The 20,240-nt window shown below is 33.3% G+C and overlaps 1 protein-coding gene across 10 annotated transcripts in view; it reads left to right on the top strand.

The window, feature by feature from the left end:
* G2E3 (G2/M-phase specific E3 ubiquitin protein ligase) overlaps positions 1-19,626 on the top strand; it is a 66,206-nt gene extending 46,580 nt beyond the window's left edge. For 8 of the 10 annotated variants that reach the window (XM_067738301.1, XM_067738273.1, XM_067738263.1 and 5 more), the window contains 6 exons: positions 14-143; positions 1,077-1,384; positions 3,208-3,389; positions 7,111-7,283; positions 15,648-15,838; positions 16,713-19,626. In XM_067738301.1, coding sequence (XP_067594402.1) covers positions 14-143; positions 1,077-1,384; positions 3,208-3,389; positions 7,111-7,283; positions 15,648-15,838; positions 16,713-16,969 — 1,241 coding nt within the window. In that variant the 3' untranslated portion in view covers positions 16,970-19,626. Of the gene's footprint in view, positions 1-13; positions 144-1,076; positions 1,385-3,207; positions 3,390-7,110; positions 7,284-11,508; positions 11,774-15,647; positions 15,839-16,712 lie in introns of those variants that run through there. The other 2 variants (XR_010943629.1, XR_010943624.1) reach the window with 2 other exon arrangements.
* The last annotated feature ends 614 nt before the right edge of the window (positions 19,627-20,240 follow it).

The following is a 20,240-nucleotide window of genomic DNA, read 5'->3' as shown; positions in this document are numbered from 1 at the left end:
TTTAAATCTGTAGGCGATTTCCAAAAAGCCAAAAAACACACATTACCCAGCACTAATGTGGGAATAACTGATTGTTTGTTGGAGGAATCTTCACCTAAATTACCCAGACAGTCTCCTGGAGCCCAGCGTGAAGACCTGCTGAGGTGTGTATTTTGAATTGGAGAAAAATATAAAACTCTGTTTTGAGAAAATTAGAACGGGAAGTAGCTATATACATTTAGAGTATTAGCTGTTCTCAGAGTAGTTTGGAAGGGTATTTTTCAAACTGCAGTCCCTAATTTGATGTAGAAAGAGGATCCTTGGACATTGCCCCTAACAGGATTATTTTGAGTACACTAATTCCAATTACAGATGGAGAAACTGAGGCAGGGAATAATTGAGTTAGTCCAGATAATTGTCTGGAGGTCTTGTTAGGGCACTGGTTGCCTGGCCTCATGCTCAGAGGTTCTGATTCTGTTTATCTGCTGCGGGGCTTAAGAAGCTGCGTTTCTAACAAGTTTCCAGGTGCGGCAGCTGCTGCTGTTGCTGGTCTGGGGCCACACTTTGAGAATTAATAGTGTAAACTGAAAAGTACTATTTAAAGGAGTGTGAATTCTGCTTAAAATATGTAATCTCTTAAAAATATAGTTCTCTCATACAGTGAGCAGAGATTACATTTGCTCTATCTTTAAAGGATCTAGTGAACATGAAATAAGATGCAGTTAAAAGCAGAAACTAACACACCATTGTAAAGCAATTATACTCCAATAAAGATGTTAGAAAAAAAAAAAAAGATGCAGTTAAGCAAGTATGTCCAGGGAGGTAAGAGTTTGAGCCTTTGACTCTTATACCTAAATCCAGTGAATTGTATAACATTAGATGATTTTAATTTGGTAAAAGATTGGGTAGAAGGAATCAAGAACTTAGAACTAAGGTTATCAAATAACTTTTTTGTTCCACTGGCGGCCATTGTTTGCTTTTGGGTGGGAGTTGGGGAAGAACTTCTTTCTATTCTTTTTTTATTTGGCTGTGTAACTGCTGTGACACCTAAAGTACTTTAGAGTACTTACCTCTATGTTTAAATTCATGTTTTATAGGCAAGGCAGCAAATTTAGAAGAGATATTTCAACTCTAATAATAGAGCTAGGATTCCAAATTAAAAAAAAAGCTAAAAGATTATTTATCAACAAAGCCAATATCTGGAATAGTGCCTTAGATGGATTCAGAAATCACAACTTTAATCCTTCATATACAATTGAAATAGCATATGTTAATGAAAATGATCATTTTGGAAAAGAGCAGCCTGGATCAAAGCAAGAATTCCTAAGTCTCTTAATGCAGCAACTTGAGAACTCACCATTGTTTGAAGGGTCCTTGTCAAAGAACTTGTCTCTCAATTCTCAAGGTAACTATTTTATTATTGTACATACTGAATATACCATGTATTAAGAAAGAGATAGCAGGTTAGAATTGATACTCAATACCTGTCAAAATGTATAATCACTTTGTTACTAAAATAATGATAGAATCACAGAAAAGGGGGGAAGTGATGTTTTTTAAAATAAATTTTGTAGTGAAACATTTTTTATTTTAGAATATCCTTAATTTCTTTATAGCAAAATCCTACTTAAAGTGATTCTATAATTAAGTATAACTTCTGAAAAATGTACTTAATTTTAATTCATTTGAATAGAGTGGCCAAATTGGATGAATGAGTTTTTGAGCTCTTCTTGTTCATATATTTGAAATTTGCAGTTGGCATGTTTCTTCACAACCTAGGATTTTTATAACATAATTTTTTGGTTCACATATAACAGATTTTTAGCATACTTTTGCTTTCAAGAGTTTTTTTTATTTATTTAACAGAATTATTTATATGATACTTTTCTGTCTTTACTTCTGGTAAGGAATTAATGTGATTAAAACAGGCATCTCAAAACACTGGTTAATTCTAGCATTCTTTTTTTCGGAGCTTTTATAACCGCTTTTGCTGTAATAGGAATTTGAGAGAGAGTGAGAAGACATATCATCCCATTTGACTTCCTTCTATGTTTTCTTTAGAACTTCCTCACCATTGCCTGAAGTATCATTGAAATAATTGAGAAACTACCAAGGATCATTAGTACTATGTATAGTACACACAGTTTAATTCTACACTCCCTTTAAAAAAAAACAAAAACGCTCCAAGTAATCAGTATGTTATTAATTCATGGCAGTTTTGGTACAGTGGAGAGAGTATATGGAATTTAAGTCACAAAATCTGAGTTCAGTTTGTACACATCTACTTCAGTAGCTTTATTTCCCTAGATTAATTGCATAGCCCCTCTGGATCTCAGTTTCTTCATCTGTAAGATGTGACTACTAATATGTAGTATATAAGGTTATTGTTGAGGAGATTTTATTATTATTTCAGGTATTGTTAATGTTACTTATTAATAAATTACTTTTAATTTTTAGAAAAAATAAAGGAAAATTTACATAATATCTTTTTGAGTTATCGAAGTAGCTAAAACATTTTTAATGACACATTGAAAAATATTGTGATGATATGGTAAGATAGCATATAGTGTTGAGAGTTAATTTGTACCATTTTGTATATCAACAACCGTAAAATTGTTCATATCCTTTGAACCACTAATACCGTATGTAGGAATCTATCCTAATAATCAAAGATATGTAAACAAGAATGTGTAAATAGATGTTGACTGTAGCATTGTGTCTCATGTAGTTGAAACTGGGCTAGCCAGTAATAAGGGGGTGGTTTACATTGCAGCACATCTGTAAATTAGTTTGAATGCATTCATTAACTGTATATTTGAATAATTTCAAGTAATATTTTAAAAATTTATAATACAGTAAGTGGAAAAAGACAGAAGTCAAGCTATTTATGTATATATTTATATGCATATGAGACATATTATAAATACACCAAAGTGTGTACACTGGTTATTATGGTGGTAGGATTATAGGTGATTTTATAAAAAGACTTTCTGTATTTACATATTTTTCTATAATAGATTGTTACTTTGAATTCAGAAAAAAATTTGTAAAATTGTATATTTTGGTTGAAATTTATATTTTATACATTATTATACCTTCTATGAATTAGGTTATTATACATTTGTCTAAAGCTTGGATTTTAAAATTTATTATATATGTATTAATTACATATGATGGTTATATAATAATAAAAGAAGTGTATTTGATATATTTTATCTGTATTTACAGCTCTGAAAGAGAATCTTTACTATGAAGCTGGCAAAATGCTTGCCATTTCTTTGGTTCATGGTGGTCCTTCACCTGGTTTCTTTTCTAAAACCTTATTTAACTGCCTTGTTTATGGACCAGAAAGTACCCAACCAATTTTAGACGATGTCTCAGACTTTGATGTGGCACAGATTATAATCAGGGTAAGAAATGTACCTGTTTGTTCAGATGTAGACTATGTTCTAGGTGTATTTGAATATAAATGATGGATCTGCAATAGAATAATACTCTTTGTGGAGTAGTTAAGGGGTGTCATTATTTTTGTTTACCAACAAAGTTAACAACCATTTAATAGACAGATGTAAAGGGCAGGCAGCTAGAGATCAAAGTGCCATGTTTAATGTTGATAAAACCAGTTGGATAATGTGACTTAGATCTGTGGTCAGAATGGCTTGCTAACACTCCTCAGAACTAGGTGGATTTATCTGCCCTGCCAGGGACAACATAAGGCAGGTTCCTTGTTGCATGCTCAAGAGCAGATGAAAGTGCACTTTCCTATCGTCAGGTGGAGCTGAAGAAAGGATGGTTACCAGCAGAAAATTTATCCTTCCTCCTACAGGGAGATATGAGTGATGGGTGGAGAGAAAGACCAGGCTGAATTTCTTCTCTGTGGAAACAGTTGGGGAGACTCAGTGTTCCTCCCCTCAAAATATTACCATGGGCTTCCCTGGTGGCGCAGTGGTTGAGAGTCCGCCTGCCGATGCAGGGGACACGGGTTCGTGCCCCGCGTCCGGGAAGATCCCACGTGCCGCAGAGTGGCTGGGCCTGTGAGCCGTGGCCGCTGAGCCTGCGCGTCCAGAGCCTGTGCGTCCGGAGCCTGTGCTCCGCAACAAGAGAGGCCACAACAGTGAGAGGCCCGCGTACCGCAAAAAAAAAAAAAAAATAGTTACCATTTATTAAGCCCTGTACTACACATGTTATCTGTACAAACTCAGTTTACTTATCATAAGTAACATTGCCCAAGTGTTACTGATTTAGAAAGTAATGAAACAGTTGAGACAATGAAATCCAATTCAACTTTTCTTCCCTTAACTTGTCCCATACTTAAGCCTACTCTATCCATTGTCTCAGTTAATAGGCAGTATAGTTTAATGGTTAAAAACAAATGCTCAGAAGTCAGATTTTAGTTTGAAATAACTGATATAAGCTATGTGACCTTGGGCATGTTGGGTTAATCTTGTTAAACCTCAAGTTTCTAAACCAGAAAGTAAGAAACCTGGAAATGTGTATTTTGCCCAAGACTCCTCATTCTAAAATGGTATTTTAAACTGACCCTTTAACCCTTCAATTTATTTTTTCTTTTCTCCTCTTTATGAGAAAAAATGTACTTTAACTTCATTGTTTCCACTTCCTCTTTCCTACTCATTTAACTTACAGTCAGACCTCTGTTCCCACCACTACTCTTCTGAGTTAGCTAGTTCATTGCTGATATGCAGGGATCTAAATCTCCACATGCAAAGGCCTTTCTTTTCTAATTCCTCATCTCCTCTGACTTCTGCAACCACCACTGTATTTGAATTCATCTCTATTGTTTTCTTTAATATCTACTCCCTCCTACTTTTGACTATTACTGTCTTTTTTAATGCTTCTTCTTCCTACCCCTAAAACTTAGGTAATTTTCAGTGTTGTCTTAACAGTCCTTCTTCTATACTATTTGGAAAGAGTCTCCTCATCTATAACCTTTCTGATGATTTCCAGACCTGTATTTTTGAGCCCCTAGATGTTTATATCCAGATAAGATCTGGGTCTTCCTACCAAATTGAGCACAGCATGTTTAGGACAGAAATAATTTTTTGCCCAGAATTTGGTTTTTTGCCTGATTTTCCTTTTCTTTTCAAGAGATTTCTTATTTCCAAGTTATTCTGGAGACAGGGTTGTTTTCATTCTTCCATACTCCATTTATCAGTTTGTGTCAAGTCATCCGTCTCTAACAGTGGCCTTTCCTTCTTATTTCTAGTATGCTTACTATACCAAACTCAGGTTATATCTAAGTTTAAACAATTAAGATATTATTCTAATCATCTTCTTCAGGATGATTCTTTCACAAGTACAGGTTTGACCACATTGCTTTCTTCCTCAGGAATCCTAATGGATTCTCATTGCCTATTGAATGGAGTTCGAGTTCTTCATTAGGGCACTTGGAGCTCTCCTCATGGCTTTCCTAACTCCAGACTCCTAGCCAGTGTTCCTTCACTGATTTAGTCAACAGATACATATATCTACAAGGTGCTATGTACCCCATATGGTTTTTTGTTTGTTTTTATTATTTATTTGGTTCTGCCAGGTCTTAGTTGTGGCAGGTGGGCTCCTTAGTTGCAGCTGGTGGGCTCCTTAGTTGTGGCATGCGAACTCTTAGTTGCGACATGCATGTGGGATCTAGTTCCCTGACCAGGGATCGAACCCGGACCCCCTGCACTGGGAACGCGGAATCTTAACTACTGTGCCACCAGGGAAGTCCCTGTTTCCCATACTGTTTTATCACTGAAGATAAAGTAGTGAACCAAACAAAGCCCCTGCCTTCTTGGAATTTACATATTAGAGGAACGACAAGATAAATAAATATATAATATACTGTCATGTAGTAAAATATATTATAAAAATAGAACAGAATAAGAGGAAGGATATCTTTTCCAAGATAATGCTTGGGGTATAGTAAGTTAAAGCATAGGCTAAGCTTCTGTAACAAAGAGACCCAAAAGACAATGGCTCAAAAAAGGCAGATATTTATTTTTTTCTAAAATCTAGATTTTAGAGTAGGAGTTGGCAAACTATAGCTGTAGGCCAAGTCTTGCCTGCTGCCTTTTTAAAGTTTTATTGGAACACAAACACACCCATTTGTTATGTGTCTGTGACTGCTTTTACACTACAGTGGTGGAGTTTAGTAGTTGTGACAAGCACCATATGGCCCACAAAGCATAAAATGCTATCTGGCCTTTACAGAAATGGCTCCTGTTTTAAGGTACAATTGTGATACACCAAGTCACCCAGAGAATTGGATTCCTTCCTCTTGTTGTGTAGTCATTTAGGATATTGTCTTCATAGCTGAAGCTTGCTGTACAGGGAGAAAGTGGAAGTAGAGTGCAGGGAAATTTGACACATTTTCACTCATGTCCCATTGGACAGCTCTTAGTCACATAAGGCCACACTAGCTTTAAGGTAAGTTTGGCTATATGCCTAGCTAAAACTTAGGGTGATGGGTTTGGGAGGACGAGAACATATATGCAACTATTAGAGTGTGAAGGTAGTTTGAACAGGGTAGTCAGGAAAAACTTCTGAGGTCACAGGAGAGATCTGAAATAAATGAGGGAATCATGTAAATACCTGGAAGAAGAGTTTTTTGGAAGAAAGAAATAGCAAGGAGATTGTCCATTCAAATGGACTTTGCCTCCTAATTTTATCTTTCTCCCTCTGTAACTTTGTTCAAGAGCTAACCTATGTGAAAGTGTCTGGCACATAAATGGTTAAGTATATCTTTGTTTATGTTGTTCCCTCAAATACTCTTGAGTGTATCCATTTTTTTAAATCTCAGCTATTCTTTCTTTCATGAAATCTCTGCAGGTCCTCTTTCTTGCCTCTCTAGTGCTATGTAACTGTTCTATATCAGTTACCGCCTTTTATGGAAGTAATTTCCTATATTAAAGTGGCATTATAGTCTAGATTTCTTAAAACCTAGGTTTTGGCAGAAATATACAGTATTTATTAAACTGGATTATCAGACATTTATTCTAGGAAAATAATTCTTAGTATACTTTCACTTCACCCAGGTGTACTCAAGAATTGAGTATAAAGTAATGTGTCATTTGAAATGTAAATATCTTTCACAAGTAAATGAGTAAACTGGGTGTATTTTCTTCTTCATTACAGATAAATACTGCAGCAACTGTGGCTGACTTAAACTCTTTACTAAATGAATATTATAACTACCTAGAGCTTATTGGATGCCTAAGACTTATAACATCATTAAGTGATAAATATAGGTTGGCAAAAGACATACTTGTTTATCATGTAATTAAGAGAGTCCAAGCACCTTTTGAAAGGTAAGTTGTTCATATGTTAAGGATTCTCTCAAATTACATGTTTAAAGTGGTTAATTGTCTTACAATGTGAGATATATTTGATAAAATGTAAATGCTATTTTAAACTAATGCTTTCAAACTAACCTCTTAAGGATGAATACTGTTCTTACATTCTACACAGAATTGCTTAAATGTGTACTGTTTAGGTAGGAAAAGTAATCGTTATCTCAATTTATAATTAATTTTTCTAAATAAAAATTATTTTTATGTTCTCACACGCTGCTGTTCTTTTAATAGTGGGAAACCTAAAATATATATGAAAGTAGGCAGAGTGATACACCATGTAATCACCACCCAGATCTAACAGTTATCAACCAACCAGTCGCCAGTCTCATTTAGCTAGCCTTCCCTTGTTACTGACTCCAGTTTTATTTTCAAGCAAATTTTAAAATTTCAGTATCATTAATCTATGTATTTAATGTATTCAAAACTGTTATAGTTGGCTATCCTTACTGAAGTTAAGATTGTCTCATCTTTAACCAGTATAAACCTCTTTATGTTGTTTCTTTTGAGTTCTTTTGATGTTGACCCTTAATGGTCTTTGATAGCCTTCTTGCTATATGGTATGACAAGGTGTTTCATGCTCCTTTTGTACATTCTGGCCTAATGAGCTTTGTTTCTTTGAATGGGAAATGGTATTTCAAATCCACAATCTGGATGCTAGGGATGCTTGTTTTTGCCACGTTGGTCATAGTTTCTAGGCCTTTTCAGTGGACTAAAAGAAGAAATATAGGGGTTTTTTGTTGGTTTTTTTTTATTTTTTTAAGATAAAATACATCATAGGTTTCTACTGATACTTCAGATTCACTACTACAAGATTTTTGACTTTTCCTTTGTCCCATGTTCATAATCCCAGTTCTCAAAGACATTGATGAATTAGAGCATGAAGTAATTCCTTGATTTAATCCACATTTCGTAAATAATAGTCACAGAATGATAATGCCAACATTATCATCAGTAACATAACATTATTGAAAATAGGTTAAACTTGTTTTTCTATTTCTTTTTGTTCTAGGGCTATGCAGTCAAATTACTGTGTTTTAAAGTCATTTGGCATAGTTATTTTCTTTGTTGTTATATTACTAACTGGGTATACATTTTATTTTCATTTTTATCTTATTTTTTCTTTTTATTGACTTTTATTAAAGTTTGATTTTATTTTAAAATTATATAAAATGTTTGCATGATTCCAAAGTCAAATCTATAATGATAGTACATTGAAAGGACTCAGTTCTGTCATACAGATTATATTAAGATAAGTATAGCTTTCATCCTTATCACACCTACCTTCCATCCCCTATGAAGTAATTATTTTAGTGGCTTTTACTGTTTATCCTTCCATTATATTTTTAACTGATAGCAGATAAATATATGAGTATATGTGTGTGTGTATATTCATTTCTTTTATTACATAAATAGTAACATACCATCCACCCTTTTTCCTCCTCATTTTTTACTTGACAGTATATGGTCCTCATTCCTTTTTTAGAGCTCTACAGAACTTAAGCACTCTTCCAAATTAAAATTTAATATGATATCATAAGCTTAAACAGTTGTAAAGGATATAATTTCCAATATATATATATATTTTAAATAAATTTATTTATTTATTTATTTTTGGCTGCATTGGGTCCTCATTGCTGCACGCGGGCTTTCTCTGGCTGTGGCAAACGGGGGCTACTCTTCGTTGCAGTGTGCGGGCCTGTCATTGCGGTGGCTTCTTTTGTTGTGGAGCATGGGCTGTAGGCGCGCGGGCCTCAGCGGTTGCTGTGCACGGGCTCGGCAGTTGTAGCTCGCAGGCTCTAGAACACAGGCTCAGCAGTTGTAGCACACAGGCCCAGCTACTCCACAGCAATGTGGGATCTTCCCAGATCAGGGCTCGAACCCATGTCCCCTGCATTGGCAGGTGGACTCTTAACCACTGAGCCACCAGGGAAGCCCTCCAATGTATTTTTAATACTGTAATTAAAGTAACACTGTTACATAACTGTTTAAAATGTATCCAGTATCTGACTATAAGACTCTTACATAGCAAAATTTTCTTACAGTTAGAATTACCATTCATAATTATGATTAATACATAGAATAATCCAAACATATTATAAATTTTGATAGTTATTTAAAAACTTATTTGAAATGTATCTCTTAATGACATAGATGTACAAAATATTTTTTTCCCAAGGAATTCATATGTCTACAGATGGATTTTTTCTCATTGCTAAGTTAGATAATTCATTGCTGTTTGTTTATTTTGTGTGTGTGTGTGTGTGTTTATAGGTATGAGTAGTCTAGTTGTCAGGAAAGGCTTCCCTATCTGTATAAGTGGTGTTTAAATTAAACCCTGATTTATAAATAGGAGTTAGGCAGATCAAGATGAAGAGGGCAAGAGAAAAGAAGCTGAAGACTGATCCCTCCTTTTATGTGAAAGATAAATCATATAGCAAAAAACAATATTTTAAAGCTCAAGAGTCCTGTAGATGTCAGAAATAACAAGGAAATCAAAAGCCATAGTACCTCTTTATTCCTGCCCTGCAACTAGGTTCATCATGGGGTAGGAGGGCGAAGTTGGGGGGAAGTGAGAGTAGCATCGACATATATACACTACCGAATGTAAAATAATTGGCTGGTGGGAAGCTGCAGCATAGTACAGGGAGATTGGCTCAGTGCTTTGAGATGACCTAGAGGGGTGGGATAAGGAGGATGGGAGGGAGGCTCAAGAGGGAGAGGATATGGGGACATGTGTATGCACATGGCTGATTCACTTTGTTGTGCAACAGAAACTAACACAGTATTGTGAAGTAATTATGCTCCAGTAAAGATCTATTAAAAACAAAAAAGCCATGGTACCCTAAATGTCATATGAAATCAGAACCCTCAGTTTGCCCCAAACTTGGGTTTGGCATTCTGAATGGACCCCAATCTGAACCAAAGACATTAACAAAGTAATTGGTCTTAGGATTCGTAGTACTTACAGAGTGCCAGGCAAAAGCAAATACGTAGCAGTGTTTAGGGAAATTTCTACAGCCTGAGCCTGATGGGAATGCTAAAGTTACATTGCTAAAGAAGAGGAGGTTCCAATAAAAGACAAAACACAACCATCCTAAACAGCAAGTATTGGGAATAGCACATCAAGGATTTAAATAACAGGACAAACTGAGACATAAAAAGTTATTACAGTGATTTAAAAGAAAAAAAAAACCCAAACATAAAATGTGAAATGAATCAAATAGTGCTTCTAAGTTGAAAAATGATCATAGACTTCCAGTTGTGGATAACGTGGAATAGACACTCTTCTCTCTATCCTTCCTGATAAGCACAGTTAAAAACCCTGAACAGTGTTTATAAAACAAACTTAAGAAGACTTTTGAGAGGTAGAGAGATAAAAGCAGACCAGCTGGGGATCTCAGCAAGGACACAGCTGAGAGAAGTCTAGACATTCTTATTTGAAGGAAAACTAAACGATTTGTCACCAGCAGATCTACCCTAAAAGAATGCCTATGGGAATTTTTTGAAATAGAAAGCAAATTATTAAAGGTAGAATCTTGTAACATCAGGAAGGAAGAAAGAATAATGAAAAGAATAAAAGCATGTCTCCTCTTGTGTCTACTAAATTATGTTTGATGGCTGAGGCAAAAATTATAACATTCTCTAATGTGATTCATAATGTATATAAAAGAAATACTTAGGAAATTATAAACAGCAAAAGGCAAAGGGACATGAAGGGAAGTAATGTTTCTATACTTGAACTGATAAAATGTTGGCAGCAGTAAATTATTACATTTTTTTAAAAATCTTCACATAGAAATACACTCAAAACACTATAGATAAAAATGGAATCCAAAAAAATAAGCAACCAACAGAAAAACAAGGAAAACGAAACAGAAACAAAAATGATCATGGAAATGAAACTTGGTGGTTGTTAAATGCTAGGCCATTGAAGAGAAAGAGAGAGAAAAGGACTGAAACAAGAAATGTCATGAAAGTTAGAATAAGAGCACCCACACATATATTTGACAAAAGAGACAGAGGCTGGGCAATATTATAGAAAATGCTGCTTGAGAAGTTCTTCAGGTTCACAGGGCTTACCATGCTGAAGTATAGTGTACTTTGTGATGAAATTGTGTTCTGAGCAAAAAGACATTATTGTAAAAATGAGCATCAATTATATTGGACGCCTTTTTTTCAGTGACATCAACGTTGAAAACAGACAGCCAAGATAGTAACTTCACAGAGCTAGTTACGTTATCATTCAAGAGAGAGGAGGAAATAAAGACATTTTGAGACAGGTTTACTTCTTTCCTGGAGAGATTAATAAAATACCTACTTAAGGAAGAAAGAAATTGGACCCAGAAGGAAAAAGTAAGATACAAGCACCAGGAGTAAGCAAAGAAATGAAAAAACCTGAATAAATAAAAACAAGCATTGGCCATTTAAAAGACAACTAAATTTTGGTAAGAAATGGTTAAAATAATTAAAATACTAGCTAAAGGTTCATCTGTAAGAAGAGAATGGACATTGTATTTATTGTTTTAAGGAACTTGTATTCTTGAGGTAGTAGTGGGGAAGCATTAATTACCTTAAGATTGTTAAGCCAAGTATGTATATTTTAAGGGAAAACTCTAAAATAACAGGAATAGAGTGTGTAACTTCCAAACCAGTTTGATGGGGGTGGGGATAGAAATAAAGAAAACATATTTAATCATATAGTGAACAGAAAAAGAGGGATGAAAACAAGCAAGGGAAAACACATGCTCAAAGAAAACATAAGATAGAAAACATATAGGTAATTATATTACATGTAAATAGCTTATATTCGTATTTAAAAAACAGAGGATCTTAAATTGCATTGCAAATAAATGACTTTAAAGCAAAAAAAGAGAGAAAGAAATTCTAATAATCTTTTTAAAAAGCCTTGTCCTTAAATGACCCTAATAGTGTTAAAAAGAACAAATTCTTTAGGATTCAGCAGTCTTGAATATATTTGTATCTAGCAACATGGCCTCAAAATTTACTAACAGTTCTGAGGACTGTTTATGAAAGGAAGCAAGGCAGGTAGAACATCAAAAAAAAAAATCTTGCTTTAGTGCACTCCACTAATAGATTAAAAGAGAAAAATCAAACAATCTTCATACAGTTATACATGCAAAAAAAGCAATTGCTACATTTAAACATTTATACATAATTTTAAGCTAACAATTAGAAATATCCTTATAAAGATTAGCTAGTAAAGATTCAGCAAACATTATCCTTAATGAAGTGTGATAGACGTTCCTCTTAAGGCCATGACAAGCCTGGGATACATATAATTACCCCCTTCATTTCTACAATATGCTGGAGGTCCTAGTAGAGCAACAAGACTAAATGAATAAGTGAGTGTTATTAAGGATTGGAAGAATTAAAATTATCATTGGTAGTCTAGATGACTGTCCAACTAAAATAATCTTAGAACTGCTTCTGTAAAGAGTGTAGCAAGGTTACAAGAGGTAAAGGACACTAACAGGGAGGTGTGCAAGTGAGAAGGAATGGTAACGAAAGAAATTTGTTAATTTTAGAGTAAACACTGATTGTACAAAAAATTAATGTTTACTTTGGGGATTTATGATACAAGGTGGAACAAAATGTTTAAGTAGCATAGGAAGAGAGAGCTACCAGAGTTGCAAGTGTTCTAAGGTCTTTGTATTGTTCAGGAAGAGGGTAAATACCTGATTCACTTTAGATTTCAAATATGCCGATTAAAATTTTGAGGTAACCATTTAAAAAATAAGAATTAGTATAACTTTTTAAATAGACGGTAAATTGGAATTTTGTTTTAAAAATACAAAAATCGGCAGGAAGGAATAAAAAAATTTTTTGTAATTCAGTACAGTTGCCCAAAATAAAGTGACAGAACTAGTTTCCTAAATGTAGTAATAACTATTACTATATAACAATTAGAAAAAATTACTCTCAAAAAAGCAAATTGCAGAAAAATAAGTATACAGTATGGTACCATTATTGGAAAGTTTCAAAACAAGCAAACCAATACTAGTTATTTTTTAGGGATACATATATAGTGAAACTAAAATGAAATGCAGGCTATAGTAAAAATTTCAGAATAGGTAAATAGCAGTTTCAGATAGTTTTCTTTGTAAAAGGAGAGAAGGGAAACTGATGAATGGGCAGATTTAGTTGAGTGAATAGAATATTTTCTTAAAAATAATCTGAGCAAACATAAAATGTTAATGTCTTTCAAAATCAAGTTTGCAGTCATGGTTTTCTGTTATTTCCTGGATTTTTATATAAGCTTGAAATATTTCATTTTAATTAAAAGTAAAATTATAAAGATGAACTTAAGTTTGGCTGAAATTTGCTTCAAAGGTAGGTGTAAGGTGAAAGTTAAAAGCAAGCAAGAAAGGCAGCAATTGTATTGTGGAGGACCTTAAAAGCCATGTTAAGGAGTTTGGACTTTATTTCATGTGCAGAGTGTGTATTATTAGTTTCCAAACTGAGTGGCTCAAAACAAAAGAAATTTATTCTCCCATATTTTTGGAGGCTAGAAGTCCAAAGTCTCGGTGTTGGCAGGGCTTCATTCTTTCTGGGAGTTTAGGAAGAGAATCCATTCTTTGCTTCTTTTAGCTTCTGGTGGCTTGTGGTTGCATAACTCCAATCTCTGAATCTATATCACATGGCCTTTTCCTCTCTATCTTTTATAAAGACAGTTGTCATTGGACTTAGGGTGAGCCCAGATAACCTAGGTAGAATGATTTCAAGATCGTTAACTTAATTACATCTGCCTGGACCCTTTTTCCAACTAAGATCACATTCACAGGTTCCAGGGAATAGGATGTGGACATATCTTTTGGGGGCCTCCATCCAACATACCTAAGGATGAATGACAGTATGGGGGTTTACATGGAAAATCAACTTGGAAGCTTACATACCTGGTACAACAGTTCCACTGGTATATGGAGAAATGAGCAGATAAAAGGGATTTCAAAAAAGGAAATTCATAGGATTTGTAATTAGGAGTGGCAGAGGGAAGAGTTAAGAATGACTTTCAGATTTAGCTGTACTAATAGGGTGAATAATGGAGGCATTTGTTGTCACTTACGGTTCTGATTTTGGTAGTAAGATAATTAGCTTTCTTTTGGACTTAATAAGTTTGGGTGCTTGGAATATGTGATACCCAGCAGTCTGTTGGGTATACATTCTGGGCTGAAATAATAGATTTTATAGTTAATGAACATAAACCTGCTTAAATAAAGCCATGGGATATGGTAAGAAAAAAGAGAAATTTGCCTTGTTACAGATCCATGAGGGACAAACAGTAGCATTTAAGGCAAAGCAAAGAAAGAATAAGCTTTGTAAGAGACTCGGAAGGTTTGGCCAGAGATATAAGGGGAAACCAGGAGACTGATCCCATACATCATTCATGCACTTAGGGCAGTTATTCCTGAGATGTAGAAAGGAGTGGAGGGAAAGTGAATAGGAAATTAAGAAAAGGAGACAGTAAATGTAGGTAAGTCTTTCACATAGGTTGTCTCAAAGGAAAGCAGATGGGATTGAGTGAATTTTTTCCCTTATTCAAAGATGGGAAAGATAAGCATATTTTTGTGCTCTTGAGGAAGAGCTAATAGAAGGGAAGATGAGTCAGTGTAGCAGGGTACCTGAGGATGTGGATAGGGAATCCAGAGCCACAGTTAGGGTTAGTCAGTCTGGTAGGCAAAAATGGTATCTTCTTCATTCTTTGCTTATTAGTGAGAATGTGCATTTTTAAAAATTCATTTGTTACTTGTATTTTCTTAATGATGCATTCATATTTTGTATTTCCTGTTGAGTTCTTTTAGAAAATGATTTGTATTTTTGTTATATTAGAGAAATTAGTGTTCTATCATGTATCAATATTTTCCCACTTTGTTTTGTCTTTGTTAATTTCTTTTTAGCAATACATAAGTTTAAAATTTTTATGTGGCTCAAGTTTATGATTCTTTTTCTTTGCAGTCTTTCATTTTATACTAACTAGCTTTGAAGTGTAAAATTTTAGATATCTACTTTTTTCCTCTTAATAAAAAATTGTTAGCTTAATTTTAAAACTATTCCATAAAGCCAAATAATGTAGGCATGGAAAATATTCATTTTATATTAATACATTTGCTTGTTATTGATTTGAAAATACCATATCACATAAAGTGTATCCATATTTTTCTTTGTTTTTCCTCACCTTTTTTTCCCCACATCTTTTTTTTTCTGTCTTTTTCACACATATATGTGATAGTAAATTAGCTAGAAATGTTCATTCCAAACACATGTGTATGAATGTTGGCTCATTGTTTTTCTTCTCTTAAGTTTTAAACAGGGTCTGAGAACTCTTGGTGTTTTGGAGAAAATTCAGACTTATCCAGAAGCATTTTGTAACATCTTCTGTCATAAACCTGAGAATCTTTCCACAAAAATTCTTAGTGATCTTTTTACAGTACACACATTATCTGACGTACAGGCTTTGGGGTTTTGGAACAGTTACTTACAGGCTGTTGAGGGTATGTAGATGTTTTATTTTTATTTAACTGTCGTAGAAATTTTGTTTTGGGATATTTATTTCTTTGAGTTTTGCTTTTTATAGTAAGACTTTAATCTAACTACTTATTTACAAAACTTGTTTCAAAACAAGTTTATATGACTGAGTTGAAAGTGATAGGAAAGGTTACATAGTAAAGTTATATTTTTCGGTTGTTTTCCTCTAGGTAATTTGAAGTGAGAGGCATTCTTCCTAGAAAACTTTAAATATACGGGTGATTGCCACAGCACAGGATAGTCTCAAAGCTAGTCATTTACTTCACCTTTTTAAATTTTAAGTTAAATTGAATTATTCCTCATCCATTGATCAGAGCATGGTAATGATATTTATCATTGAGCCTTAGCAATGTAAATTCATTCTGTTTAATATGTTGTAAAACAATTTAACTTTTAGTTGAAAATTTTTTAGCTAGGTTGTTTGGATGTTTTATACCATCTTAGTTTTTCCTTTGTTGAAATAGTTTATCAAATAGCAATGGTCTAGAATTGGTTTAAAATTGTTTGTAGGATCATATCCCCGAAAGATCAAGTTTCAAAACCTACTGAACCTCTTGGACTATATGATAATTTTATATTAAGGAAGACATTTAAATATACAGTGAGTAGGTCAACCAAATTATTGTATGAGTCCTACTTTGAAATTCAAATAAACATGTATTCAATATACCATTTTCCTATTACTACACTTAGTGATTTAGTTTTCCTCTTATGCATCTCTGTTAATGTGGGTGTCTCTGCTTTTCAACATGTCTAGTCTAGTTGGGGAAGAGTCTATGATGGTAGCAATATATAACACAGATTTTTTTTCTTTTTTTCCTTTTTTGGTATTCTTTTCAGATGGTAAATCTACAGTAACAATGGAAGACATTCTTATTTTTGCTACTGGTTGCAGTTCCATTCCACCTGCTGGATTTAAACCCACTCCATCAATTGAGTGCCTTCATATGGATTTTCCTGTTGGAAACAAGTGTAATAACTGCTTAGCTCTTCCTATCACCAGTACCTATAAAGAATTTCAAGAAAATATGGACTTTGCCATAAAAAACACTCTAAGATTAGAAAAGGAAGAAAATTCTCACTTCATTGGACATTAACTGTTTTGAACAAAGAGATGCTTCTTTAAAAGCTGCTGTTGATACTTTTTGTTTCAGAAATCTGTCTGTCATCACTTTTGAGCAAACTTGGCCCAATAAAATATATGATATGAACATAAAGGAATATTTTGGCCACTTAAGCTAAAAAGTTTTTTTGTTAAGGTGTACCAAAGTTGATACTTTTCTATTTTCTTAATATACATGCTTCATAAACCTCAATACAAATACTTTTAGAATGGCTGTACAGACTTTCTTCAACTATAGTAGCATGCTATATATAATAAGAAAACTTGTACTCACTGTTTTTGTAAATTGGGATTAGCTATAGGATGCCACAGTGATTTTTCTAGTTTTATTCAATTTTCAAATTATTACTTATTTTAAAGCATTAAATAGGAAAGCTAAATGATAAATCTTGTTGTATAAATCAAAGTCATATTTTGGGGGGTGTGTTATATGTATCCTTTTCTGGGATGGCACTAAATTAGTTAAAAATGTTTTTAGATTATTAAGTTATGTTAAAATAGATCCACACTGCAATTAGATTATGCCTAAAGGGAAGTATTATATTAAAAAGCAGAATTGCACAAATATTCTAGAATCTATGGACATTCCATAGTCTTAAAACACTTCTGAGGTGGATTAAAATACAGTTGAAAATCCCTAAGTAAGTGTCTTCTTTAAAGCCTTTGGCTTTAATCATAGAATTTTTTTTTTCATGTATCCCATGTGTGATATTAGACCACATTATGTCTGATCCACATTTTAGGTTATCTGAATAGAATGATCTCTGTGGATTGCCATTTGGTAGGTTTGGCTATTTGACAGTTATTTATTATCAAGATGGTTGTATGAAAGGTAAGCTGGCACCATTGCATTATATAGTTATCTTCTTTGCTTTTGAAAGGTACCTGTTATATAAACAATGTAGAAATGTGTAAGAAAGAATTACAAATAGAATGAAAAACCCACTCTAATCTCAACCATGCAGAATTAACTGTTATCCTTCTATAAACTCTTCCATTTCCTTTTTTAAACTTTATTAATGCTACTAAAAGTCAAAGAATACCTAGAAGTAACAAGAGATTATGTAATAACAATTTGAAGATACCTAATCCCATAGTTGTGTCACCATATTTGTACTCTTGCAAAAGAAGAAACTGGAAAAGTCTAATGTTCCTAATCTGTTATCAAATATAAATGGGTTTTTCACCAGAATAAATCGTATGAGAGGTAAAATGCTTGGTTTTAAGCACATTTTTCTTGCTACATAAAGCAGGTATCAGCCATATTCTCATCCTCTCCAAGAAGCATCCTTAAATTATTGATAGTTTTAAAGACAAATGACAGGATTGGTTTGATACTGGTAATTAATCTGTTATTAATACCAAAGGAAAACTAAAACATAATCCTAGTAAAATTTTGTTACATTTTCTAACAGACCCAGCAAATTAAAGTTTAACTTTAACATGAAGGTTTTAAAACATTAAACAAGGCATTTCTTTGTCTTGTGTTGAATTCTGTTAAATTATCAAAAGTAATTAAAGGAGCAATTATCAAAAAAGAGGTTTAACCTCACCATACAGCTTTTATTCCAAATGTGTTGATAAACTGGATATTTTATTTCTTAACCTACCTAGTTTTTATAAAGTTTTAAAAGCCATTAAACCAATACAAACCAGAAAACCTAATTAAAGCTATTTTCTGGTTATTTGTAGTTTGAATTCATTTAATTACAGTGGTAATTAAAGCTGTTAAAACTCACATGCTTTTTGGGTGGGGAGGGCTGGTGGGGAGGCAGTGTGCTTGGGTTAGCTACAATTAAAAACAGTGTTTCAATTCTTTTATGTGTAGACAGGGCCTTAGGGATAAAGTGATGTAAATAACTTAGTATATTCACGTTTTAAAGTGAAGTATAAATATTCATATTGCAAAATATTTTCTGGCTTTAAGAATGTTCCATCAGTATGATTTTAGATTAATCTTTACAGTCAAGATACATCAGAGAAACCTGACATAGGTTATTTTCTGCATTGTTACTATGTCAAATGGTTGGTATTATGTTTGTTCTTTTTCTGTTCATTGTTATAGCCAATGCATAGTTCCTACTGACATTGATTTTAAAAAGGAATTATGCTATAAACCTTTATAAATGTGTATATGTATTTCTTAAATATTTCAATTGTCTAAATGACATATATTTCAAGTTTGTTTTCTGTTACTCTCATTATCAAGAAAAAGCATAAATTCGCCTTGTATGCATCTACTGTTAATGGTCTTAGGTTAGTTTTATATTCATTTTTTTTTAATAATTTTAAATTTTTTGGTGTGAGAACTTCATCTGAAGGCATTTATGCAATTCTCTACTATTCTTGTACTTAGTCATTTTACTATTTTAGTATTTAAGGTAAAGATTCTTTAAAATATCAGAAACTAGCTCATGACTTTATACTTTGTAATATTTAATTTCCGTATTACAAATTAGTCATTATTTGTTTGGGTGAAGTAAAAAGCTTTCATTTGATTACTAACTTGAGAATTTACTTTGGCTTCTGCTTTATTCCAAACTTCTTATAATTTTTTCCCCTAATTATATGGAAGCTCTTGGAACTTTTGTACTCAATGCTAAATGTGCAGTAAAGGAGAGTGTAATATAATAGGTAAGTTTTCTCCGTGACTTTGCCTTTTACATTCAGTCATTATAAGAAAATGATTAGAACAAGATTCTATTTATAAGTGTGTAATTCTTATATATAGTGCTTATCACAGCTTTGTTGCTAATTTTACAATAAGCTATTAAACTAGTTTTATGCTCTACGTGATGCAATGTAAAGCATAAAAACACATTGATGGATTACTTGAATGTGTATTACATATAGTTTAGGAAAATTTGCATTGCTTTGAAGAAATCCTATTTTAAAGTTCTCATTTTGACTGTTATCTTTTCAAATTGCCAAACATATTCCAATATCTACTGTATGCCAGGTATTATGTTAGGTGATAGTTTATGTCAGCCTAGTTTCCCTTTTTTTAAAGACTTCAGATACAACAAAAAAAAATGACACTTATAATGAAGTTTTCTAAATAAATGTGTTTCTGCTACTAAATGTGAAGTGCTTATATAAACTAAATCAAGTAACTTGTTAGGATTTAACAAGGTTAAAATTCTGACAATACTGTGTAGATAATAGATCCTTTCCCCATTTGAGAGATCCTGCAAGCAATTATCGGCTGACAGGTAGGAACCTCTCTTGAATGAGCTGTTCTGAGG

This window comes from Pseudorca crassidens, chromosome 1 (genome assembly GCF_039906515.1).
Source record: "Pseudorca crassidens isolate mPseCra1 chromosome 1, mPseCra1.hap1, whole genome shotgun sequence".
Lineage (NCBI taxonomy): Eukaryota > Metazoa > Chordata > Mammalia > Artiodactyla > Delphinidae > Pseudorca > Pseudorca crassidens.
The sequence above is the reverse complement of the archived record's forward strand: the minus strand, read 5'-3'. Positions and strand labels throughout refer to the sequence as shown.